The 27,549-nt window shown below is 50.9% G+C and overlaps 1 protein-coding gene across 5 annotated transcripts in view; it reads left to right on the top strand.

The window, feature by feature from the left end:
• The window catches only part of RBPMS (RNA binding protein, mRNA processing factor), a 139,403-nt gene that overhangs the window by 86,506 nt on the left and 25,348 nt on the right, over positions 1-27,549 (top strand). For 4 of the 5 annotated variants that reach the window (XM_084627011.1, XM_084627008.1, XM_084627012.1 and 1 more), the window contains one exon: positions 16,142-16,272. The exons of the other annotated variant lie outside the window; for it this stretch is intronic. In XM_084627011.1, the coding sequence (XP_084483137.1) occupies positions 16,142-16,272 (131 nt within the window). The remainder of the gene's footprint in view (positions 1-16,141; positions 16,273-27,549) is intronic. 5 annotated transcript variants of the gene reach the window in all.

The raw sequence follows: 27,549 nt of genomic DNA, 5'->3' as shown, positions 1-27,549 counted from the left end.
CCCAGGGCAAGTGGATGGTCTGGGGCTCTCCACAGCAGCCTGGACTGATCCGCCCTGCCCTCTGCAGTCGCTGCTCCCTGAGGGCTCTGCCAGCGCCGGGTCCCCCCACCCAGGCAACTCTTACCAGCTGTGAGCAACCAGTGCCCGTCACTGGCCAGCTCCGGCATCTGGCCTCCAACCTGGCCGGGGGGGGGCCTCAAGGGGGGGAGAGGAGAAGGTGGGGCCAGTACTTACCACAGGAGCAGGTCACTGAGAGGGGCAGGACCTTGGGGGGCACAGCATAACTATCTGTCCACGGTATTTATCCACTCCATCACCAGAGTGCCTGAGCCCCCTCTCAATCTTTAATGTCTGTATCCTCCTGTGAGGCAGGGCGGAGCTGCGATCCCCACTGGGCAGATGGGGAACTGAGGCACAAAGAGAGACAGGGATTGGCCTACCGTCGCACAGAGATCTGGGACAGGACAGAGAACTGAACCGAAGTCTCTCAAGCTGCAGGCCAGCACTGGGACCTGTAGGCCAGCCTTCCGCTCCTCACTGTGCACGAGAGGGGCTGAGCCTCTCGGTCCTGACTGAAACTCAAAGTGTCAACTGAGAAGAAAGTTTGTTTTCCCCCAACCCCCCAGCCTGGAGTGAGGAAGAGGAGCAGGAGGAGGAAATTGGGTGAACGGCGGGGAGTGGCTAATGCTACCTAGCCTCAGGCTGCTAGTTTGGAACTCCGGTGGGGGAGAAGTATCTTAGAGCTTGTCTACCCGAGAAAGTTTTGCAACATTAATTGTAGGGGTATAGCTGAAGTGACCAAAAATCCCTAGCATGGGTGCACTGCTGCTGCGTTAAAGGCACTCACACCAGTACAGTTTATTCCAGTTTGGGAAGGGAATGAGGTGTACCAGGATAGTGCACAAGGGGTTGCACTGGTATAACAAAATCGATAACGAATCACACTCCTATTCATAATTTTGCTAGACCCTAAAAATCATGGACTGAACAGAGATACCGAATTTATGGCTTATTACAACAACCTATAACCCACTAACCGCCTTCTCTCCAGCTGCTTCCTCCCCCTCCTACCTTCCTTTCCTCCCTATGACTGGAGGGGTGTTAGCAGGCCATTTCACCTTGAATGGTCCCTTGAAATGTGTGTTAACCACTAGTGCCAACTTTCCAAAGGGCCGGGGGCTGCTCGACCCCAGGCTCTGCCCCAGGCCCTGCCCCCACTCTACCCCTCCCCCCAAGGCCCCACCCCTGCCCTGCCTCTTCCTGCCCCTACTCCACCCCCACCCCGCCTCTTCCCACCCAGTTCTTTGTCATCTCTTTCTCCCCCCCCCCCCCAAGCCTCCTGAATGCTGCGAAGGTGCGGGAAGCACGGGGGCGTTGGGGGAGAGCTGATGGGGGCTGCCGGTGGGTGCTCAGCACCAGCCAACATGTGAACTAACCAAGATTAATTATGTCCAAAATATAGAATTTTATTCTGTAACATGAACTCAGGCAATTAAAACAACCATTTAAAATGTAATAAATTAACGGAACAGAGCTTATGAAGAGGAAAGAACACTCCACTTCACGTACACTTACACCAACCATGGCTTTCACAAGTCAGTGTACGTCAAGCCTTTGTTTTCTTTAATGGCCCCCCAGGTGGAGTGGTAAGGGTAGTGCACCGACCCCTGATGCCATGTGGAATGCTGAGCGGGGTACAGGGAGGTCCGGATATAGCGTTCTCTATGGGCTGCAGCTCCACCAGACTTTGCAGCATCTCTGTTTGCTCTCTGAGAAGCACAAGCACCCCTTGCTGCATGCCACTCTCTTTTTCTTGCACCTTTCTCCTCTCCACTCTATCCTTGTCTAAGCTGTCTGCAAGGGTGATCCTCCAGGCCCTGGGCTCAATCTCTGATGCAGCATTGGCTTGAAGGCTCTCACTGAACATGTCATGACAAGTCCTCTCCTTTCTCCTCCCTATCTGGCTCAAGCATTCTGTGGGTGTGGAAGGGGAAACCCTGTAGGCTACAATGGCAGCAGCTGCAGGTTCCATTGTCAGTGTATTCACGATGGAAATCGAAACTTACCCTGCTGAACTCACTCCCCTTATTCCCCCAAAGCACTAGGCTCTCGCTTCGGCTTGGGAGTGATAAAGCATGGCACCAGACATGGAGAGTATAGTGAGGAGGGACTCGCTCACTGGCATGATTATAGGAGTGTAGGGCAAAGGCACTGAATGCTGGCACATCCTCAGCCCTCACCTCTTCTCTCTATGCCTTTCTGTGGGTGATCTCAGCCTCAGCCATGGCTCTCATGACCGGCGCGATGCCGACGACTCACAGATCTGCCTCTCCGTGTGGGACCTTCCATCCCAACCAAACCCTGGGCCTGTCTCTCTGACATCTCCTCTGGGGTGTCCAGTCATCACCGAAACTTAACATGGTCAAACCAGTCTCCGGATCCTTCCCTTGAAGCCTCCCGTCACACTTCCTGTCTGATCTTGATGTCATCAACCGCACCCAGAGATAACCCACAACCTTCGCGTTATCTCTGACTCAGACCTCTCCTTTGACCAGCACAGCCAGGCCATGCTTGGTCCTGCTGCTTCTCCCGGCATAGCCTCTCTGAGATTGGACCTTCCCCCCTGCCCTCCTGGCCAACTCTCTGGTCCAAGCTCTGATCATCTTGCTGCTGGACTCCTCTCTGGCCGTCTCACCGTCGCCTAACCTGCTTTCTGACTACATCATACCTTTTGAGTCCCTCTATTGGCTTCCCTCCTCCACCACATCAAACCTCACTTCCTGCCCTGCCTGACAAAGCCCTCCACAGCTGGCCCCCATTCTACCCAACCTGCTCCCAAGGTGGGACTCTGCCCTTTACACCACCACCAGCAGCAGCAGCAGCTCGATGGCCCAGTCAGCACTTCTCCTCATGCTCTCTTCCAGGCCTTGTGCGAATCAAAGGCACCAATGGGACCCAACGCCCAGTGACATCCAAAGGCAGCTGGGCACCCAGCCACCCTGCGTGCCTGGGAAACTCTTCTCAACAATAACGACAGCCCTGCAGCCACATCCTAGCACAGGGCTGGTGCCCAGAGCTCACTCAGGTCATGCTGGTGGGGCGCTTTTCCGTGATCTCCCTCCCTGGCATGGCTCGAGGAGGCAGATGTTTGTGGGTACCCGGAAGCCGCCCCTAAAACATTGGGCAGCATCAATTTTCATCACTTCTTTATGAGCCAAGACCTATGTTCTTAAAGGGCTGGACTGAGCTTTCAGTGTAGCTGCACTGCCCCAGGGGGGCTCCAAGCAGCCGCTGGGCCATAGAGCAATTCTATCCCTGAGCCCCTCTGGTCAGAGGGCAGGGAGAAAGATTCCTCATTCTTTCATGGGGTACACTCTATTTCCCCGGCAATCCCAGCAAGTTCTGCCAGCTAGCACGTGGTGACGGGGGATGCAGAGCTATGTATCCCCCACTCATGCATTTCCCTGCCCACTTGCTTGCAGGCAGTGGAGTTATGGAGCCCACAGCAGACTATGCTCTCCTGAGCTGCAGTGTGGCCAGGCAGGGCTGGTTCGTGTGGCTTCCTTAGGGCGTGGGAAAATCCAGCCCTAATTAAATACATGAAAACCGCGACTCCTGAAAACTCGAGGCCGAGGCTGCTACGCTGGGGAGCTGTTCATAGAACTGGAGCGTTCTTATAAGTGGGGTGTGCATGAAAAATGCAAGAGATGTTTTATAAATGCCCGTGCAATGGCCGTGAGTGCACACACCAGCCTTGTAAGTGGTAGGGGAAATGAAATCAGGTCACCCTGCCAGTGGGGAGCATGGAGGAGATAAAAACATGCATTAAAGCAGGCACTCTCTGGTACACCAGCCGAGGAGGGCTGTTCCTCCATACATGAACCAGCTACACTCTGTCTACGGAGGACCTAGTCACCTGGGGGTGAGACATAAATTGTCAGCTCCTTCCTTTTTAGCAGTGCGAGATATTTATGCAGGTGAGCAGCTGCGCCTAAGAGCCCCCAGGAGGGAAAGGGCAGCAGAAGTGGAGAGGTGAAGAGAGAAGGCGGCGGTCACTCTGATTGAAATGACACGGCTTTCCTGCCAATCCCAAAGAGCAGCTCACACGCTGCAGCCCTAAAGGATCCAGGGAACATTTGTTCTGGTAGTAGTGCAGAGTTTCCCGATGGCGGATCCTGATCCTCATCCCCCAGAGGTGCTCCCTTCCCTGTATGCTCTCGCTTCCCCTAGGCAGCTGGCTGCTGACTCTCTGCTCACTGGCCCACCTGCTTCCTCCACGCTGCAGCTGCTTCCTGGATCCTGCTTTAGCGTGACCTCACCCATGTCTCTTTTCCAACTACCAGTCAGGCCTTGGCCCCGTCAATCCACCCCACACACACACACATGCTTTTTACTCGTTAGAGGAGTGGCTGAAGGTTGCAGTCAGGCACTCTTTGATTATCACAGTGCATCTGTATGGAAGGGTAACCACAGGCCAAGTGCACAGGCATTGTGGCTCAGCACCGTTCATGTGGATCCGAAGCAGAAACGAGACTGTTCATTGCAGAAAGTTGTACATGGAGGTTCGGATTCCCGATAGACAGGGCTGCTATTATGGCATAATGATACTTGCAGTAATCACAGTATTCACTGTCTGCTAGAAATCCTGGTGCGTTTTCATATTACCTGGCGTAAGGGAAACTGCTCTCACACGTTCACTTCCCTGAATCAAGGCAATTAAAACACAGGCTTCTCTTCAAACTGTACACATGATGCAGCCCTGCGAAGTGTGAACATCTCTGCTGTGGAGCCTACAGATCTACAGCGTGAAAGAGACACTACCGTACAACATTATAGTGGTGCAACAGCCCCTCCATAATTAAGGTGGCATCAAAACATCTGTTTAAAGCGCAGTCTTTCTATACCATCTAAAATCGACCTGCTTAGTTGGATTCCTTTGAAATGTGGTGTGAACTCAGGTGGGTATGGGATTGGGCGACTGACCCAAATTTGGAGTTATTTGAGCCAGGGATTCCAGAGACATAAGCCCAGAAATAATACCCCTTTTTAAAAACACATTTCTAGGTGGGGATTTTTCTTGTCCAGAGCTTGCGGTCAAACTATTGCTGTGATGCAGGTAAAAATGGGCTCAGTCTGTTGAGTTTTACCCACAGTTAGTGCCTGGCATCCACTACGTTTTTGTGCGACCGAAATGGTGAACACTATGTCAGACAATGGACATTTTTACACTATGCACGCTCCACTACCGAAAAATGGCGAGAGTGTTCCATTCCGGCCATTTTACAAGGCTTTAAAACTCAACTCTTGTAAGTGCTCTAAAATGCAAATGGTTACTCATATTGCTTTGAAATTTAGTATGCCTTGTGGGGGCAGATTGCAGTGTTAGTCATCCAAATTTGGGGTCATTTGACATAGGGGTTCCTGAGTTATAGGGCCCCCCCCAAAAAAGGTTTCCTTCTGCTGCCTGGCACTGTTAAACTGGGCGGTGCTCATGACTGGATGGCTCACAGCCTGTATTGCATTTGATGACTGCGAACGCACCCTTCAATTAACATAACTAAGGACACATTCATCATAAACCTATACCTTAGACAAAAGGAGTTTTGGATTAAGTGGCTGGAGATTGCCACAATTTGTAGCCCGGTTTACACTAGAACATTAGGTCAGTTTAACTGCGTTGGTCAGGTGTATGAAAACGTCCCCGTGTAGACAGCACTAGGTGGCCGGAAGAATCCTTCCATTGACCTAGCGAACGCCTTGCGGGGAGGTAGATTCCCTATGCCGACGGGAGAACTCCTCGTTTACCCTGCAGTGCTACAGGGGAGCTGCTGCAGCCTTTTAAGTGTGCAGACCTGTGAGGGCAGGTCTACACTTACAACGCCGCATTCGCACGGCCGTAGCACTTCCATGGCGATGCCCTCCACTGACAGGAGCCCGCTCTCCCGTCGGCGTAATGAATCCGCTTCCCCTCTCACATAGCGCGGTCTACATGGGGGGTTAGGTCAGTATAACTCCGTTGCGCAGGGGGGTGAAAAATCCACCCCCCAGGGCGACGTAGTTCTACCGATGTAGGTCTGTAGTGTGGACCTGCGTCATGAATGGCAATTTTGTTCTGAAGGAATATATTCAGAGTCTTTCGGGGGCGGGGGGGATTAGATGTGTGAATGGTTCCTGGGAGAGGAGGTATAATTAGGTGGCAGATGAGTGGGGGGGAATAGAGGGAGAGGGGTTCAGGGCTGCGGCGAGAGGAGGAGGCTTGGGAGGGGGATACATGGGGATGGGGGGAGGGGAGATAGGGGTTGGGGCTCAGGTGAGGAAGGCTTAGGGTTAAGGAAAGTGCAGCAAGCGGGACAGTGGGAAGAGAAATGTGAGGGTGAGTGGTCTGGGGAAGCTATGGGGCAGGGGCAACTGTTAGCCCCTCAAGCACCTCTCCCATGTGGGTGCCCAGATCTGGAGGGGGGGCTCTTGCTCTTCTTGGGGTGTCCATGCCCCCTCGTATGAGCTGGGATATGCCCCATGTGGGTGTCTGACCCCTCTCACTGTCCCCATGCTACACCAGGAGTCGGACTCTCCACATGAGCCAGGATCTGGGGAAATCCTGCCCCTTTGGGTGCGGAGCTGAGAAATGGCATGTCCTATGCATAGCAGAGGCTCTAAAACACTCAGAAGGGGGTGGGACCACCCACTGAGCTGAATGGAGCAGTTCACATGTCTCGTGCTTTTGTTTCAGGGTGTATTTGCCTCCATGGGGTGTTCTCATTCCTGCTGCAATGGGTGTGGAGAGAAGCCCTTTCCCTCCTTCCTGTTTAAAGGACAATGCTCTAAAATGTGCACTGATTTTCTTGGAATCTGGGGTAGCTTGTGGGAGTGCAGGGTAGGGTTAGCAAGCCACATCTGATATCATTTGAGCCAGGGCTCCAGATAGCTAAGCCCTGAAAACACAGAAACTTTTCTGAAAAGCAGCGAAGTGTTTTTTTGCTGAGATCTAGCGCGCAAACTGTAGCTGTGAGATAAGTCAAAATGGTGCCAGTTGTGGATCTGTGCAGTAAACATGTAATAATTCATGTTTGCTTGTTACACTATAGTGTATTGACCGTGGGCACAGCAGAATAGTCAGCAGCCCGTCCAGCCAACGTTCTTGGAGACAGAGGACTTTGTGGGGGGCAGACACGGACGGAGCAGATAGGGAGAGGTGCTGTGGCTGTGAAGGGGTGGGCAATGTGGATGGGTCGTAGGCAAGCGTTGGATTGGTTGTTTGGGACCTTTTATATTTTACTATCCCCTGGGGAAGTTGGGGTGGGGAGAGTGGCTACTCCCTGATCTTCGGGCAGATGTGGTGTTTCCAAAGATACATAGGGTGCGGGTTGGGAACTCACAGCACAGGTACGTTGACTGCTGAGGGGAAAGTGATACATGCACTACCAGAGTTGCTAACTGGCCATTGAGCTGTGCGGCTGGCAGAGTAAAGACGTCTGTGTTAACGGGGCGTAGTGGGGCAGTGCGGAAAGAGGGCAGAGTTAGGGTAGGATGGGCAACCTTACCTTTGCATTTCCTGGTGTCCAGAAGTTTGTGTTTTGCTCAGCTCAGGGCAAGGCTGCCCTTAAAACAGTGCAGCTGCACTGCTGTAGGGCTTTAATGAAGACGCTCTAAGCCGACGGGAGAGAACTCTCCTGACGCCGTAGGACCGTTGACACAGCGCTGTCTGCACTCAGGGTTAGGTCGCGCACCGGTGTGGAATTTTTACAGAACACTAAGTATAAGTTCTGCAAGGGAGCGACCTACCACCAAGCAACCTGAACTCTGCATTAATATCGTTTTTTGCCATTGAATTAACTAAGGCCAGGTCTACACTACAGACTTATATTGATATAACTACATTACTCAGAGGTGTGAAAAATTCACAGCCCTGAGCGACACATTATACCGACCTAACCCTGTATGTAGACAGCGCTATGTCATTGGAAGAGTTTCTCCCACCAACATAGCTCCCATCTCTTGGGAAAGTGGATTTCTTGACTGTTAGACCACATTGTGCCTTCCTCCAGAGGCAGTCCACATACAGAAGATAACAGCCTCCAAGCCGGGTTTGGGTAGGGTTGAGGTTATGAGCAGATTCCATCCATGTCTGTTGTGAACCACCATTGCACCTCTTGGGGACTTGCCTGGATGGTTTTAGATACTGTTATCCCACTGTCTCTGTGGGTACCTGCAGCCTCTCTCTCCATGCATTCTTCCATAGAGAACAGTTTAGACAGTTGGTAGGGGGTCATTCTAGCAACATCGGCAAACAATTGTAGTTGGTATCTTTTGGTGACTGTAGTCACACGCTGCACTTTCAGTCTTCTAGGGGTGTTGTCCTCTCTTAGTCTATCGAGACTTGTCACAACTAGGACATGGTGCAGTTCAAATGTCTGCAGCTTTTGCTCCAGATGCTTTGTCAGTATCAATGTTTCACAGCCGTAAGGTAATGAGGGTACAATGAATATTGGGTATAACCTGGGTTTAGCTGTCATGTCCTCTGAGGTACGGTTCAAACCATTTTTATTCAGGCATGTGAACATTTTGCTGGCAGTAGCTATCCACTTGTCAATGGCATTTTCATAGCAGTTATCATGTGGTATGATGGAACCCAAGCAGCAGGAGCTGTCTGCTTGTTCAGTGTCTATATGTTGCATCCAAAAAAAGACCATTAAGGTTGCAAAGTTGACACTCCAGAGTTAGGAAATGCCAGAATCAAGGCAGCCCAGGTAACCTCAGCCCAGCTCCTGGGTACTTATGCATTATGATACTGTCTGTAATGACATTAGCACACGCTGGTTTTTCCCCACGTCATTCGGTGCACAGGATGGATGGCACTCACTTTTTATCTGCACCATTCAGTCAGTGGTCCCTTACCTTATTTCCTGCTCACCCGTCATACTGAATTACTCAAATAATAAACTGGTTTCAGAGTAACAGCCGTGTTAGTCTGTATTCGCAAAAAGAAAAGGAGGACTTGTGGCACCTTAGAGACTAACCAATTTATTTGAGCATGAGCTTTCGTGAGCTACAGCTCAAGCTTATGCTCAAATAAATTGGTTAGTCTCTAAGGTGCCACAAGTCCTCCTTCAAATAATAAACCCTTTCACCTGTGGCTCCACGTATGAAACCAGCCCAGCTCAGCAGTGATTAAAAGTCATTCCTATCTGATGGATGGCTGGTGGCCCCTAGATGAGCTGAGTGTGGTGGGCCCCAATTCCAGCTCTCACGTCACAAACTCAGTGCTCAGCATAGGAAGGCTCATGAGCGAGGCCAAGAACTGTCTGGGCCGTGGAGGATGAACGGCCCCTTTCACCCCAACAGCTCAGAGCTGGGCAGGTTGGCAGGGGCAGCAGATGAGGGAACAGCCCTCTAGTTAAACAGCCCCGAGCTGTTGAAGCAGTACCTTTAACCAACCATAAATCCACATCACTTCCAAAAACCATTAAGCTGACGTTTATTGTAATATGCAAAGTATTTGCAAATTAGCTCATCAACTAATTTGCATACAGTGTCAGACAGGGAGCTGCGCAAGGCTTGGCAGTTGCGATGATGAAGGATCACAGGGTATCGACGATTTCTAGTGGAGGAATGAGGCTGGAACAGCTCTGAACCGCAGCTTGCTCGCACCACTGTTCAGCTAGCACAAGCTGGTGGGAGGGGTGGCTTGGAAAGCAGGGGGGCGGCGTGGGGAAAGCTAGAAGGCTTTGAACGAAGGGGCTCTCTCCACAGCATTTTCAAACCTTGTTGGTTGCTAAAAGGCCATTGTCGAGCCAATCAGTCGGACAACGACCCGACCAGTCAGGATTTTCTTCAGCTCGTCTTTCAAAGGGACGTTCGGCTCACCCAGAAATAAAGCCCAACCAAAGCCATTACCAGCCACAGGGTGCTCCTGCAGCTTACCCTGCAGCACCCACCTTGGGAGGGCTGCACTGACCTCACTGCCAGGCTGTAAACGCACATCCAACGCACAGTGCTGATACCCTAGGAAGCGGGCCGCTCGCTGTGTATGTTCTCTTCTGCGAGCTGAGTGCGGGGGCTGCTTTGGGTGTGCGAGCGGAAGGTGCAACCAAGGGGAGTATTGTCACCCGGAAAATCAGCATTGCCTGAATGGGAGAGCTTCCAAAAGTAATCATCCCGTTCCGGCTGTGCTGGTGGTAAATGCTGGGAAGCAGGCGGCTCGCTGCAAAGCATCTGTGCATCTCCCTGAACTCAGACACTTGTTTGTTTGTCCTTTTTAGTGGTTCATTTTTGTTTTGTTTTTTTAATTTAAAGAAACGAGACTGGAATTTCTCATCACCTTCTGCCTTTGATGGTTCAGATTTGTTGTTTCTGATTCAGCCCAGGTACACGAGATGTTCTTCTCCCTCTTTCTCGGAATACGCTCCATCGGTATCCTTCTAATTAGATGGACTTCAGTCCATGTGTGCGTGTAGGAAATGTTCGGTAGAGCAGCCTACACAAGGCCAGGGTGACCAGACAGCAAACGTGAAAAATTGGGACAGGGGTGGGGGGTAATAGGAGCCTCTATAAGAAAAAGACCCAAAAATTGGGACTGTCCCTATAAAATGTAAACTGTAAACAAAACTGTTTCTTTTGCTAGCCTTGTGTAGGGTGGCCAGATGTCCCCTATAAAATGGGGACATCTGGCCACCCTACATAAGGCTAGCAAAAGAAACACGTGAGAATCTGGAAATGCCGACATTCAGGTTGCCTGCACAATGTCCACTCTGCCTCCTTGTATGTAGGCACTGTGATACAGTCGTGTCACTTATTTAGTGGCCTTGTGGTAGCACCTAGAAGCTTCAGGCGCAGATCAGGCTAGGTGCTGTACAACCACAGAACAAAAATGAGTTTACAATCAAAGTATAAGACCAGAGGAGCAGGTGGATACAGACAGATGGGGAGCACAAGCAATCAAGTCTTTATTTGCACTTAGGACCAGACTTTCAGAAGTATTCAGCATCCACAGTCAGGGCCAGATTCTCCAGAGAGCTTGGCTCCCGAGATGCAGAGCTCTTCTGCGAATTTGTCCCTGCCTACCACCGTGGGAGCTTCTGGGTGCTGAGCTCTTTGCAAAACCTGGTCCCAGTGTGGGTGCTAAGCCCGTGAAACTCTGCCTTTGGTATCCATGAAAAGGAAAGTGCTCCGTCCATCCAGGAACCGGGCAAAGTGTGGGCAGCATCACATGTTACTCCTGGGCCTATAGGCATCAGTTCCTGCAGCTTACACTGCACTGGTACCACAAAAAAGCAGCTAACAGTGAAGTCATTTTTTCAAGCTTTTTTTTTTTTTCTCCCCATGTTGAAAGATTATTGTAGTTTCTGACCAGGGAACACTCACTAGTAAGTGAACAGCACCACGTTCTGAGTGGGACCACACTTCCTTGCTGTTTCTGATCGGCTGCCACTGGCAGAAAAATAGAGTGGGCTTCTTTTTATGGAAAAAACCTCATGAATGAATCAGGTCCTACGCATTAGCTGTAAATAAACCTCCAATAAAGTTCACAATAAAGTTCACTATGCGTAAGTAATGCAAGCCCTGGGAGTAATAAATCCCACAATTTAATCAGAATCTTAAACTTGGTATCAACTTCCCTACTGTTATTTATCTTTTTGGGGTAAGCAGCTTTTTCCATGGTTGTTACCCCACAAATAATTTATGATGCTGTTAAATCATTCACAGCTGTGTAGTTCCTGTGGCATCTACACAGATCAGTAAAGTGAAGGCTCACAACTAACCCTAGGAAAACAGTAAATTAAAAGAGGCAGCTTCTGCAACAAGGGAATTATCTAGCAATTGCAGCAGGTTTGCAAGTCTGGTGTTCCTGTGAGATATGCAATAGGGCAGAACAGCCTTAAAGAGCTTGTACTGAGCCTTCCTGGCATGCTCCTACACTGTCCCCCAGAACCTCAGCGGGCGTAAATCAGCATAGCTCCACTGATGTCAATTATTTGTCTGATTTACACCAGCTGAGGATCTGGCTCTCTCATCCCTGACAGTACCTGCTATGTCTGAATACTGCGTGCCAGCAGTTCCCTAGGGCTTCTCTCCCAAGAGAGCCTGTGTTGGAAATGGTCTGGGATGGCACCAGGAGGAGGACAGCTCCTGTGACTCCTTGGAGAGATCCAGCTTTCTGCAGAGCATAAAATGTGATGGAAGCTGCCAGGCCAGCACACACTGGACAATGAGGGCTTGGGACCCAGGCTCTCCCCATGCCACATCTCAGCTGAAATACCCTATGAGTGCTGAGAAAAACCCTTAGCTGTCACCTCCGTGGGGCTAGTGAGGCCCATGCAGCTGAGGAGGGGCTAGGGCTGGCAAGGTTCTTGCCACTGGGGAGAGTCTTGAGTTGGCGAGACCCACATGGCTGGGGAAGGTCGGGGGGGGGCAGGCCCCCGTGGCTGGGGAGGGTTTAGGGCTGGCGAGGCTCAAGCATCTGGGGAAGGTCTGAGGCTGGCCAGGCCCCTGTGACTGGGGAAGGCCTAGGGTTGGTGAGACCCTTGTGACTGGGGAGGTTCTTAGGCTGGCAAGGTCCCTGTGGCTGGGGAAAGTCAAGACCCCCATGTTCGGAAGCGTCTAGGGCTGGTGAGAATCATGCAGCTGAGGAGGATCAAATGTGAGTTAAAATTAATTAAAAACTGGGCCCTTAAAAAAAATTTAGCATCTGTCAGACTTTTCTTTCTCCCAAATGATCTTAACAACAGACTAGCACATATAGTCTTCAGACTCTTGGTATAGGTAAAGTTAATGATGATCTTGCACATAGGCTATATTGGAAGAAATTGAGCTAAGTCATTAATGGTAGTTGTCTCTAATTGTATTATTCTACAGGCTACAGATAGGCCTGTAATGTCATTAATGCCTGTAATGTCATTGTCTGTAATGACTCAGGGATAGGATGGAGACTGGACGTACGTCCAGAAGCTTCATTGGGAGATTATTTGGCCCAACTGCTTTTCTGTGGCTACCTGCTGGCCCAGATATCAGTTCCTGAAAGGTTTCTCATAGCACTGCTGCCTTGGCTCCCCTGTGCGCTGAGACACAAGCAAAGCGGGACCCTTTAAAGCACAGACAATGGGACTCAGGCACTGGGCTGCCCCTGCCCCCTTCACATGGTGCCATCTCACTAACACAGCCCTCGAAACAATAGGTCAGTTGCAAATTAGGGCTGGATTCTCCCCTGTGCCTTGGCTGCTCCAGTGATGCAAAGCAGCTATAAACTCACCCTACGTGACTGGCCCACTCCAGCTTCTTTGTGCTGGTCTGGTGTACTGGTGAATCTGTCCTTTGAAGTTAACATTTAAACTATGGTTTAAGGGCGTCTATCTATCTATCTTCAGATAATTAGAAATATCACATGGCAGCATGCTCTTTGGGTCTCTCATGTAGTATTCACATATGACATTTTAAATAATTTTTACCAAACGAAGGAAACTCACAAAAAAAAACCTTAAAATGGAGTTATGTTGAGATTATGTGTCAGTAATTTAAGGGTAAAAAAATTACAGGGATTCTATAATTACCCCAATGCAAGTGTTATAAAGCCAGGTAATTCACATTAAGAGTACACTTAAAAGAAATCCGAATTTGTTAAGATAAGAAACGCACAATGAGGGCACCTGAAGAACCTTAACTCTGCCCTGCCACAAGGAAAAATATGGAAAAAAAAGAATGCATTTTTACAAAGAAATGCAATCCAATCTGGGACCACAAACACTGAAATGCCCTACCCAGACCCGTAGGGTTCTCACAGGCACATAAAAGCGGCCATACTGGGTCAGACCACTGGGCCATCTAGCCCAGTGTCCTGTCTTCTGACTGGCCAGTGCCAGGTGCTTCACAGGGAATGGAACTGACCAGGGCACTTATCAAGTGATCCATCCCCTGTTGTCTAGTCCAGCTTCTGGCAGTCAGAGGTTTAGAGCCATCCAGAGAATGGGGCTGCGTCTCTGCCCATCCTGGCTAATAGACTTTTCCTCCTATCCTCCATGAATTTATCTAGTTCTTTTTTGAACCTCATTCTAGTTTTGGCCTTCACAACATCCCCTGGCAACAAGTGCCACCAGTTGAGTGTGCCTTATGTGACTGTGCATTCCTTATGTTTGTTTTAAACCTGCTGCCTGTTAAGTTCATCGGGTGACTCCTGGTTTTTCTGTTGTGAGCAGGAGTAAATAGCACTTCCTTATCACGTTCTCTACACCAGTCATGCTTGTATAGACCTCTGTCGTATCTCCCCTTAGCTGCCTCTCTTCTAAACTGAAGAGTCCCAGTTTTATTAATCTCTCATGTGGAAGCTGTTCCATCCCCCCAGTCATTTCTGTGGCCCTTCGCTGTACCTCTTCCTATTCTAATATATCTTTTTGGAGACAGGATGACCAGAACTGCACACAGTATTCGAGGTGTGGGCGTACCATGGGTTTATGCAGCTGCATTATTATTATTTTCTGTTTCATTATCTATCCTTTTGCTAATGGCGCCTAACATTTGACTGTCACTGCACATGGAACAGATGTTCTCAGAGAACTAGCCACGATAACGCCAAGATCTCTTTCTTGAGCGGTAACAGCTCATTTTGAGTCCATCATTTTGCACGTTCAGTGGGATTATGTTTTCCAATGCACATTCCTTTGCCTTTATCAACACTGAATTTCATCTGCCATTCTGTTGCCCAGTCACCCAGTTTAGTGAGATCCCTTTGTAACCCTGCCACAGCAGCACTGCCAACCATCTGGGTCTGCTCTGCTGCCCTTTGTTCCCTGGCTGCACTAACGTGTGCCCCGTAGACACTTCCCACTGAGAGTGTTGCATGCAGAGACCCCATTGATGGATGAGATAGAGAGATGGCCAGATGGCCACTAGCTGCCATTTCCCCCCAGCCATCCTCCTCCTTGTCCCCCATCTGCCTTCTTCTGCACCTCTCCTTTTTCCCCATATGGCATAACGGGGAGAGGATTTCTCTTGGTGATCAGGCCCCAGCTGTGCATCTTTGGCAGCTGGTAAATGGCTCTGACCAGACCATCAGGACATAGTTTGGGTACTCAGTGTCCACAGCCAGGCTGATGTTTCTAACTCCCAAAGCGACGACACTATCAGCTTCCCTTTCCCTCTAGCCAGCAGAACTCATGCGTGGCCTCTCTGCAAATGCCAGTGGTTGTAATGCTTTGAGTTCTTCTAGACCAGTGGGGCTCAATCCATCATTGCTCTGTGGCCCCTTTTCCCCTGTCAGGCTGGCACAAAGGGCCCAGCGGGCGGGAGTGCCCCTGGCTCAAGGGGCCTGCACACCATGCACAGAACCAGTTCCATGCCACCTCTGCAGTAGCCTCAAGGTGGAGTGGGGGGGTGCCCTGGAGCAGGAAGGGGCAAGGCTGGATGCACCCTAGGGCAGGCTGTGGCAGAGGGTGCAGTGGCCCCAGACTCTGAGCAGGGAGGCATGACCCAGGCCCTCTCTCCCTGCACCGGCACAGGAACGATCCGGCCTGTGGTGCACCCCAATCACTGTACTGCCATTGTCACACACGCCCCGGGCAGCGTCAGCACTCAGTCTGTTTGGTTACAATGCTTACGTGTCTCTTTTACTGCTTGCTGCCTTGCATCACCGAACGGTGCAGTGTCCTGGCCCAACAAACCCGGTCTGGGGCTCAGCCTGTAACTGTGGCTAACAGTCTCCACCCAGGGGAAATATTCCCCCTTGATTCGTACTCGGAGCTTCTCCCCCTTGCGACACAGTGGCAGCGAAACACCTCCCGTCAGTTTTGAAAGGGCTAAGTGTTCTGGTAGGTAAATGGTCTCCCTTGCGGGAACCCTGGTCCCCGTGCAGTAGCCCGTTCCGAGACAAGTCCGTCCGATGGGGAGTCTCTTCGGCCAGCTGTCATCCTGTCATCCCAGTCGCCTACTCTCCCGCCGCTACCCTGTCACGTTAGCACACAGTCCTGCTCGGATCACAGTGGCTCTGAGACCCTCCTCCAGAGCAGTGTTTTTCCCCCCGGTCTTTTGGCTTTTCCCTCTGAGCTTAGGTAGCAGTTGCCGGAGGAGTTGCCGGAGGTGAAGCGAGCTCTCTTGTGCGGTTGTTTTGAACATTGCTGTTTTGTAACCATGAACTCTCCTTATTCTTTTCTTGCAGATGAGCTCACAGTGCCTGCACTTTACCCCAGTAGCCCTGAAGTGTGGGCGCCGTACCCTCTGTACCCAGCGGAGTTAGCACCTGCTCTGCCTCCTCCTGCTTTCACCTATCCCGCTTCACTGCATGCCCAGGTAATTTATACCAACCAGCCACAACTTCGCTCACTCTACCACCGGTCCTTTCGAAGCTGGGCCCCCCAGCGCACCCTGTACAACTAACCCCTGTCCGGCTAACAGACCCTCCTCCAGAAGATTAATGAGCTCACCTCAATCAAGCTGACCCATCCTCCGGGGACGGGTGGGGACAGGCTTACCGAGATGATCGCGCACACTGCCTGATGTATCCCAGAACCTCTCTCTTCCTTAATCCTTTCACTTTCATTCACACAAAGGACACGGGAGGCAGTTCTAGAATCTACCGGGTATTGAAGAACCCCGTACATATGTACCTCTGGATATATGTACTGTGCAGCCCAGACTGGCACGTGCGGCTAATTATCTGGAAGGCAATCAGTGTGGCGTGTGTTTGTGTGGCTGGGTGTGTTTGGAGTTGGCCACCCGTCAGGTCAGGAGTTTGGTGCTGTAGCCTAGATGTCAGGGCTCCCGATCCCAAGGTAGGTGCTCCAGTGCTGGGCTACACGAGCAGCTGTCGCTGCATGTCGGTCGCACGGACGTGGACAGATCAACGTGCTGCAGCTGCAGTTGGTCACTGGGTTGGTGTTCGCTGGTGATTAATAATGCTCCTTCCACCTCACGCACCGGTGTTTTCAAGCCAGAAGCCACCACCACTGTTGAGAGAGGAGTTCAGGCTCCTTAGCTGGTCATCCCTGGCAGGTCTGCTAGGCTGCGGACAAAAGTGTCGGGGGATGGGTCATTCGCCCCCAGCTTAGGTCTGGGGTGCCCAGGGTCTGCTTGGGGTACATTTTTGCAGCTGCTGCCCAGCTCTGCTCCAAGGAGCGGGGATTAGTGTGAGCAAGGAGATGAGGATTTGCAACAGCCCCAGAAACCTTCTGGGTTCAGGTGATCCCAGCCGAATGAAAGGTGGGACTCCAGGCATGGTGCAGGCAAGGGCCTAGTCTGGCTCCTGGGCACTATGGGTTGAATAAGCTGGGTTCCAGCTTCTTAAATGATATGATGGAAGAGAGAACAGAAGAACTCACTTTTGATCAGGCCCTGAAAAATTATTTGTCAGAAACCTTAGAGACGGAAGTCTTAGTCCTTGAGACCTTCCAACACTGACTCCTGCAGGCAAGGGGGCAGGGGCCAGGTGAATCCCTGCTGCGAGCTGGCCACATATGACGACAGCTACATGTAAATGGCAACCACCACCAAGCAAATCACGTTTCTACCCCCCTGAGGGGCCGAGTCTGCAGCGCAATGTTACCAAAGCTGGGGAGCTCCTTCCATCAGAGACTCGTTTTATCACTCCTTGATAGCAACTGCACTTGTCTCCGTACACCTGGCTTGTCTGGAGCGACTTTTCCTGCATTAACAATCCAGACACTTTGATGCTCTTCTGATCTGACATACAAATGCATGTAGTCATGCATGGAGTATCTGAGTAGCTAAGCTGGAGGAGATGCCAGTGATTTCCGCGACATTACACCAGGAGCAATCCATAGCCCAAGCGACAGCCAAAGCAGCATGCCTTCCATAGAGGGACAGTCAGAAACCCTAGTCCAACATGTTATGGAGCAGTGTATGTTCCTAGGGCAGAATGCACAGCAGCCCAGGAGCATTCACACTCAGCTAAGCAGCAGGAGAGAGGCAAGTCTTACTGCTGTTTGTGATTCCCTTCTCCTCCATGTCCCAACACAACACAGAGAGCAGAACTCTTGAGGCAGCACCAGGCAGCCAAAGAAGAGCTGTGATCCCATGAACTGTTCATCCATATGATCCCACGAACAGCACCTCCCAAGATGAGCGTCAGAGATAGGTAGCAGCATCAGGAAATGCCTACACAAACCAAAGGGCTGGGTGTTACATGCCTGCAAGCTGTGGCCTCTGAGGTGCCCTACCACCAAGCCAACCTGCAAGTGGATCCGCTGAGCTAGGCCAGGGTTCGCTTTGCTGCCGCTCAGTTTGGGCCCGCGGGGAGTTCAGTTTTGAGATTTCTTCACTAGCTCTGGTCACTGCAGATTCTTTTCTGCAACTGAGCACATCGTTCCTCCGTCTCCATCGGCAGGTGATGCCGGAGTTAGACAGACTCGGCCACCTTTGGAAAGTGCACAAGCAAGCACTGCCTGCCGAGAGAGGCCATTTTAGAGCCAGCCACTCGCCTTTAGAGCTGTCACACTCCACTGTGGTAGCATAGCCCCATTGAGCTGTTCCCTTTACACTGTCAGCCACTCGCATGAGGGAAGAGCGGGTCTCAAACTACTTTCTACAATACCTAGTAAATCCACCCTGGCTGTATCTGCTCCCCAGGCTGTGGGTAATTGTCCTCCTTCCACTATTAATGCTGAATGCATTTCCACTGGAGCTGAGCCCAAGGGTTACCGACTAGCGAGGGAGGCTGAAAATGTAGAAAGGCTGACCTTGTTCAAGGGTAAACGTGGGAGAATTCCCGTTCACGCTGCTGCTGCAGATCTGTCTGCGACTGAAAGTGTTGAGTGGGGTGTACGTGTCTGTCCAGGATGAAAAGCCACCAGACAGTGAGAACAAAACTCACCGCTAGATTCAGAGATTTTAGGGCCTGAAGGGACCAACAGGATGGTGCGTTTCTATTCTGGGCTGTAAAAGTTCTTTTCCCACACTCTGCGTTAAAGGGCCAGACTGGTGGACAAATAGCCATGCCAGGCTATCATGTACGGCTGCAATGCTGCAGGCTCGGTATAAAACCCAAGGCCTTTCCTTGTTTCCTCTGCCCAGGAAGGGCTGGGGTCAGTGCTTAAAGCACGGCAGTTGGGGAGAATGGCTCTAAATACATGAGTTGATTAGTTATGGGCCAGTTTTTCAAAAGACCCCGACACCCAGCAGCTCCCCGTGTTTGCCATCGTGGGTAGGGACTGCTTTTGGAAAGGCTAGCCTAAACTTAGCCCACAGATTCTCAAGAGAGGGACCTGGACTGGACCAACAGCCCAGGATCCAGGGGCATAAGCCAGGGCTGAGCATAAGCACAAGCTGCCACTTGGGGCTGCCCAACCGCTTGTTGACTCAGTAACTTAGCAGACCCTGGCCCTGGAGGGGCAGAAACACTTGACTCTGGGTTTCCTCCCCCTTGGCAATGTACATCCATGCAGCTGGCTTGCCCGCGCCAGGCCTACCCTTAGAGAGACCCACTGGTAATGCAGGGACGTTCCCTACAGCAATTCAGATAGTTCATGGAAATGCAGGAACTCGAGTGAGCTCATGAACTTCAGCTTGAAGCAAAGTGCCTGTGACGGGGAGGAAAAGGAAAATGAACTCCAAATGGAGGGCCATGTTTTATTCACAAGCAGTGGTGGAGCAGCCTGCTGGCTAATGCAATCCAGCCAGCCCAGCAAAGTGGAAGGCAGAAACACCAAGTAATGTCACAAGCACTTTTCTGCTCGTTGAACCCTGAAGTTGGGACCCCTAATGGCCCTTGATAGCAGGAGTGCTGTAGTTAAAAATTAACGAGCAAGAGGAATAATTAAATATGGATGACGAGCACTCACTGTGGACTTGGCCTGCCAGCAGGCTGAGCATGCCTGGCTGCTCCTGAACGGCTCGGCGCGGCAGGCAACGCTCGAACATCTCGGTCCGCTCGAGGGCGTTCCTGAAAGCAATGCCCCGTTAGCGCCTCGGTCACAGGCAGCCCCGTTGCTAGGAGAAATGGGCCCAAGGAAGGCTGTCCATGCCAAGGCGGGGGGCAGAGAGAAGGGCGGCAGGCCACGCCTGCTTGTCAACCTCCTCGCCCAAGCAACGACCTTCCCTGTCCGCCCTCCCCTGTTGTCCCCACTGTGCAGCATGGTGCCAGGCCCTGGCCCAAGACATGGCAGGTGTCACCCTGTGGCTCCCCGAGCCCCAACCCCTTCACTGTAGCATCTACCCACAGCTGCAGGCCCAGCTCCTCTCAGATCCTGTAAAGCCCCTTGCTCAGAATCCTGCCTTATTTCTTCCTCATCCCCTTCTTCTCTGCACTTGCTCCTCCTCCTGGCCTTTCTAGTCTCAGACATTCCTTTCTTTGGGGTTTTATACTTCCCCTCCCCATTCTTCGTTCCATGCTCTCCCCCTTCCTCCCAGCAGGGGCTGCTGGCTCAGGGGGGCTGAGCGGCCCATAGCCTTGCCATCTGCGGCATGGCATGGGGTGAGACAAGTGAGTCTGATTTAGCCGGGGTGATGAGCCAATTTATCCATTGTGGATAAATTGGAGAGAGTCCAGCGAAGGGCAACAAAAATGATTAGGGGACTGGAACACATGAGTTATGAGGAGAGGCTGAGGGAGCTGGGATTGTTTAGCCTGCAGAAGAGAAGAATGAGGGGGGATTTGATAGCTGCTTTCAACTACCTGAAAGGGGGTTCCAAAGAGGATGGCTCTAGACTGTTCTCAATGGTAGCAGATGACAGAACGAGGAGTAATGGTCTCAAGTTGCAGTGGGGGAGGTTTAGATTGGATATTAGGAAAAACTTTTTCACTAAGAGGGTGGTGAAACACTGGAATGCGTTACCTAGGGAGGTGGTAGAATCTCCTTCCTTAGAGGTTTTTAAGGTCAGGCTTGACAAAGCCCTGGCTGGGATGATTTAACTGGGAATTGGTCCTGCTTTGAGCAGGGGGTTGGACTAGATGACCTTCTGGGGTCCCTTCCAACCCTGATATTCTATGATTCTATGACTAGTGCAGGGGAAGGGCCATGGTGGCAACATGTGATTTGGTTGGTGGGGAGTGTCCCTTGGATGTATGTGCTCATCTGGCCAGTAGATGGTCTAGCTGGCCAGTGGCTCCTGGGGGTGATCAGTCTGCTGGGGTTCACCAAAACCAGAGCAAACCAGCAGGGATGCAGACAAAGGCCTTGCAGCTGGGCCACCAGAACCCGGATCAGAGCTTCCCTGAAACATGGGAGTGAAATTTCAGCTGCACGGCTCTCGTTACCCAGTTCTGCCACCTGTACTCACATGGAGCAATACCGTCTCTGGGCCCAGCCCCACTGATTTCTATGGACATGCTGGCAGAATAATGCCCTGCTCATTGGGAGTACATATGGTTACACTGTGGGTATAAAAGGCATGTGGCTGGCCAGGTCTCAGACCTGGCCTCATGCTTCTCCTCTCTGAGCGCGGCTGGGGCAGGGAGCCACATGGAGATGGCATGTCGTGTTTTCCAACCCTGGTGAGAGCCCAGGCTTGTTATGGGAGGGAGCATTGGATGGTTCAGGTAGAAATGGGAGTATACATCCTTTGGTGAATGTAGGAAAATTAACCATTGGCATGTGGTGGATTCTCCATTCATTGGAATGAACATTGGGTGTATCTTATGCTCAAATAAATTGGTTAGTCTCTAAGGTGCCACAAGTCCTCCTGTTCTTTTTGCTTTCTAACAGAGCCACTCTAGTTTAACCATACACTAACCGGGCTGGATGCAGGAATCCCTGGATGAGGTCATAGGGCTTGTGCTATGCTGGGGATCAGATGATCACAATGGTCCCTGCTAGCCTTATTTGGTTGGTGGGGAGTGTAAGCTATGAATCTATGCAATGCAGTCTACCTCCTATAGCCCTCCATCCTCCTGTTCCGTTCCTGGGGCCAAACTATTGCTTCGGGCTTCTCTCGTGTTCGGTATGTCTACTTGTCTAGCCCTAGCTGGGCTTGCCCCAAGCACCAGATGTGAACACCCCCAAGCTAGCCAGCATTTCCACTGTACAGCTGCTTGCAGAGGGTGATTACTCAGCTGTGACAGTAGCATTCAAGGGCTCAGCCCCAGAGGTGGCTGCATTTACGAAACCGTAAATGAAACCAGGCCATGTAAGTTATGAGACTGAAGCAGCGCAGAGGCTGGTAGGTGCAGAGGCTTTTTTGTGCTTCTGCAGCTCGTGCTAAGCTCGCAGGCTTTGGTCCCTTTTCTGCTCTAGCAGCATTGGGATCTAGTGATGGGCAAACAAACTGAAAATTAAATTGTTAGGGTGCCAGTTAAGTGCTCAGAGTATTTGCTGTGAGAAATACGTAGAGGACTATTAGTAATATGTGCCAATGACTTTTCAAGGGCAGTGGATTATAACTTATTTTTAATGCACATAAAAGATGAGCATGAACTTTGTAATGATGAAAATGAAGGGCTAACAGCACTGGCATTTGCCACATGCCGGCTGGGGATTCCCTGAGGCCAGCTATGCTAATGCATTTCTGCCCTGAAACACCTTCACGACTCCAGGGTGGGGGAGCCTCTCCTAGTGGAGGCTGCCAGTCAGCCCAAGTCAGCTGGTGGTTTGTTAACATGGGGAAATGGCAATCCATGGCTCATGTAATCCAACAGCTTGTCACTAGTGACCAGATCAGGGTTTAAAGGCAGCACGCCAGAGAGGAGCTGAGAATCCGGAGAGCTCTGCACAAAGTACTTACATAGCTGGCCCTACTTTGGGGGGAAAGGAGTTAGCAAGAAGGTGAAAGGTTTCCAGATTTGCCACAGAGAGGAATTTTCCTGCATGAATGGCCACCTCTGACCTACTGAGAACCCATTTGTCTCAGGCACCAGGTCACATCTGACCCATACTGAGAACATATTTGCCCGGGGCACCTGGCTGCTTCTGGACCCACATTCAGAATGTGTTTGCCTAGAGCACCAGGCAACACCGGGGCTACACTCAGAATGGTTGCCAACGGCCCCCAGCCACGTCTGACCCACACTGCAAACGTTGGTCCATGGCACCCACTGGCTGGAGCTTTGGGTTATTTTATAATATCATTGTGTTTCCACAATGAAAGTGGACTTACAAAAACCACTGGTGAGAAGTTTTCTTCTCTTTCAGCTTGGGCAACTAGAGAAGCGGGGGTTTGCTCATCGCCTTTTGTTCAGAAGTGCACTGAAGGTGGCTGCAAATAGACAAGGGTTTTCCAGATAAGTTCCACAGTACCTTTAAAGACTTCTGGCCCAATTCCATCAGTTTCACTGAGGCAAAACCCCCCTGGAGGTCAATGAGAGCAGGCGCCGTCCATTTATTTACAAGTAATAGTTCACAGTGCAATCCGCAGCGTCTGAATGATCAGAATCCGGCCCTAAAGCAGAGCTCGCCAGTGGAATCTAGCCAATGGGTAAAGCTGTCTCAGGAATATTCAGCCAGCTTTTAATTACCTTATTTAACTTTCTAATTAAAGCTAATTGGGAGAGCAGTTGAGAGCTTTGTAGTATGTTACCTGGGGATCTGAAAGCACTTTCTAAACATTAATTAACCCCCATGAGACGTGTCTCAGTGAGTGAGCGGCTTGGCCAATGACTCACAGCCCAGCATTGCTGTAGCACACAGTAAAACACTGGTTTGCAGTCCCCTGCTCTGGCCAGGAGACAACACAAACAGTTAAGCTCTGGAGGCCATATAATAGAGATGGAAACGAACCTTTTGTGGAGGAGAGCTGAACCCACCAATACTTGCCATTAGGGTTGAGCAAACTGCTTTGCTTCAAAAACCAACTTCAGACTTGGGCGAAAGGCCAGATTTTCAGATACTGCTATTTACGGGAAGAAAGCTGATGAATATTACTGCAGATATATACTTGTCTTATCAAATAGCATTTGACAGGCAAAACCTGCAATGTACCGGAGATGCAGAAAGCTCACTGTGTTGGTGAATTACAAGGAAATGTACTTAGCAGTATGATCCTCCCTTCTCTAACAAGTTTGCAAACGCAAGATACAGAATCATTTAATGTGCATCTTAGTCACGTCTAACTTGAGTAATAAAGCGTGTGTCCGACAGATCTTTATTTCTACTTTATCAGCCACACTAAATCTGATGATTTTGCTCACCGCTTTTATTATTGCAGGGATCTGGGAAATGGAGCAAACAGAAGCAGGATTAGATCTTGCACAGATGAATGTACAGAATTTAAGTCAGCATGCTCTCCACACAACTGTTCTGGGCTGTAATTGAGTGAGCTCTTCCCAGATAAGCGTGGCTAAGCCAAGTCATTGCTGGAATAGGAGCCTGACTACGCTCACCTACGTGCTGCAGGTCATGGCACTGGTGACTGAATGCAGACGCTGCCTCTGTCTGTTGTGAGCCAGCCTGGTGCTAGAGGGCATGCTTTGGCTGGAGGCATTGTCTTTCCAACAAGATGTGAGCCTGAGACTCTGGGGCATTTCTTCCCATTTGATCTCATGGCCCTTGTCCCACTATCAGTTGTCTCTGGGCACATTTTAATTTGCGTAATTAGGCATTCCCCCTACTTAAAATTCTCTGCAGTGGGTAATTTAGGTGTGAAGTCCTTTGCCTCTGTCTATCTTTAACTGTTGTATAGAGTTGCCACGTGCTGTTAAAAATCTTCCATGTTCCAGCCCCACTGCGGTTGCATTTCAATTTGTGCAAATGCTTGGAATTCTTAGAGATGAAAGGCACTTATATTAATATCAGCGATCATTATTATATACCGGCCAGTGCCAGAACTTTAGCTGGTATATGAAGAGATACCAGAGATAAGTTCCTATTCGGCATAATGAAAACACAACTGCAGACTTATAGGTGTGCAGTGATAATGGTCAAGAGATTTTTAAAAACACAGGTAGCCACATAATTTCCTAGTAGCTACCAGCTGAGGAATTTCAAAGGTATGGGTTAGTACCATAAAAGCCAGCTGTGAGCCCTCCAGAGAGAGATGCTAATAGCAGAAGAATGGGACCATTTTCACTAAATTCACACATGTGGGGTAAAAATGTTCCTGTTTCTGAAGAGTCACTGAGAAGGTAGCTCAGATAATGAGTGTGGCTTGGCCCGTGGCAAAGTTCAGGCAAACAGGAATAGAAGTGAAGTGACAGATTTCAGTCCCTAGTGAGGTCAGGAGATGCGCGGTACACATCTGAGGGCCGAACGCGGCCCATGCTCCCAGACAGTAATTCCCTCATTTGTATTGTACCAAGCAAGAGATTGTCATGATACTAGAGCTGTGGATGAGTTATTTCCTATACCACAGGTCCTGGCCACACTCTCAGGGTGAGTGCCTCACACTCACCCGTATGCTGGTTGAAAGAGCCAGAGTGGCATAAAGGGTCCCTAACAGCCCCACTTCTGGGGGCAGGGAGAAGAGGATTCCCCCACTGCAGGGAACCCCATACAAGCCCTGGTGTAGTGGGCAGACTGAGGGCAGAAGAGGTATGCCAGGAGCAGGGCCCGCGGCATGCAGCACTGTGTGGTGTCCCGGCAGTGCTGCAGCCCACAGCACAGCCTGGGGAGACGGCTACAATTAGCCAGGCCCCCCCAGGGCTGTCTGAGTGATGCCAGGGGCCTCTCCAGTCCCCAGAGCAACCCATGCTCAGGACGTGCAGAGGTTGCTTAACCCCCCTCTCCGGGGGCTAGGAATTCTGTGATGCATCTCTCAGAACATCTCGCCCACCAAGGTAAGAGAGAAACAATGGCCTAGCCAGTGCAATGACACTGCAGTGCGTTTAAAGGCAATATAGCACCAGTAGGTACCTCTGCAAGAACAGCTGGGTTCTAGCTGTATTAGGAACTACAGAGCTACTCACCCAGGTCTGGCATCAGCCTTTAACACATGAGCTTAGGGCAAGAGACCATTCTCTGGAGCCGCTGTACCCAGGGATTATTTCAGAGCCCCCAGCACTCTCCCAGCTAACCAAGTTCTTCTTTAGCTCATGCACCAGAGGCCCCTGGCTGTGGTCCTGAAGGTCCCTGGCTTTCAGGGATGACAGGATGTGTTGTAGGTAGCCACAGATGGGGAGAATGGCATTATCTTCTGTTTCCATGGTGGCTCATCTGCCCCTCTGTGGCCATGCGATGTAGCTCCTGGTTGCCCAGAGCTGGGCTAGCCCAGTCTTAAGCAGAGCCGGCTGACCTGTTCTAGCTTCCTGTATTAGTATGAAGCGTGACAGCAGACAGGTAACATAGTGAGTGTGGTGAGTGCATGGAAGTGAGTGTGCAGAGGGGTAGCCGGGAGCCATGCTACAGCACCGCTCCAGGAGCAGGGCGAGCTGCCAGTCCTGGGCACAGCCGTGGGAATTAGACTGTCTTCTGCCTACCTTCTTCCCCTCTTCGTTCTTTCCTTTCTTCCTCTCTGGAAAACACCAGCTCTCAATCATTTTGGATCCCCCTGGGCACCTTTATCCAACCCACAGGATGCACCAATCTCCACCTGCTGCACCCTGACACTGACAGTAGTTACACACATTTACCCTCCCCCCCCCATTCTATCATATGCTGTCCTAAGCTCTGCCCCAACACACTGTGGTAGCAATGCCCCCCCCCCGCCCCGACACACACCCACCCCCGGCCCTTACCACCTATCCCAGGAAGGCAACACCAACGCTGCCATTTGACTAGTGAATTCATGGACTCAGAGGCAGCAAACCATAAGTAAGGGGTACGTGTTTCCTTTTATTTCCTCCCCACACACACATTTCTATTACAAATCGGGGCTATTTCAGCATGGCGGGGGAAGACATTCAGAGCCTGTTAAGCCGAGTGGGAGTTAAACAACTACATCTCCTTTTATCCTGCTGGAAATTCAGCCCAGAATTTTCTACCATGAAAAACAAATGCCCATTTCCTCTGCTGATCCGAAGACAGCCATTACCTCCCCACTCTGGGGAGGTGAGTAGCAGGGGCTTTTGGTGGTGTGCTGCCCGATGGCAGTTCTGCGCAGCGTGCAGCCAGGCAGATAAGAGAAGCGATGACATTACCCCAAACAGTAGATACAGAAACAGCTGATACGGCTTACCAGGTGCCAGTTCTACCTGTTGCCGGCTCCTGGGTCCTTGGGCTGGGTACCCAAGTAATGCCTTGGGAGGGTGCCCACCATTCCACCCTGTTCCGATGTGCTGTGGTAACGCCATGGCCAGAGGGAAGCGGGAACGCGTGGAACTGGAGGGGGGAAAACACAGGAATGTTTGTCATGTTCAGAGGAATAAATGACTGAAAAAGGGATCTGTCTGCCTGTCATGGGCTGTGGCCCTAGGACAGTTCCAGTGCTGTTTAATAGGGTTCGGGAAAATTTACCTCCCTTCCCTGTGCTCATGTCGCACCCAGTGAGTTCCGGAGCCATCTCTTTGTTTTGAATGAACCCAAGGATGAAGTACACCCAGCTCCCATGTCCTGGGGGCCAGGGCAATTGTAGCCTAGGTATGGCTGGCCAAGGCGTATGGGACTGTCACTCCCATCTCGAAATCTGCGTAGAGCTGGGAGTCTCCAAGCAGGTAACACGCCCCTGCTCTATGGATGGGGCGGGAGAAGGATGCACAGAACCATGGAGTATCGGCACCGTATGGGCGCCTGTATGAACAGCAACCCC

The sequence above is a fragment of the Lepidochelys olivacea genome (genome assembly GCF_965140295.1).
Source record: "Lepidochelys olivacea isolate rLepOli2 genome assembly, chromosome: 4".
In the NCBI taxonomy this organism is placed as follows: Eukaryota; Metazoa; Chordata; order Testudines; family Cheloniidae; genus Lepidochelys; species Lepidochelys olivacea.
The sequence above is the reverse complement of the archived record's forward strand: the minus strand, read 5'-3'. Positions and strand labels throughout refer to the sequence as shown.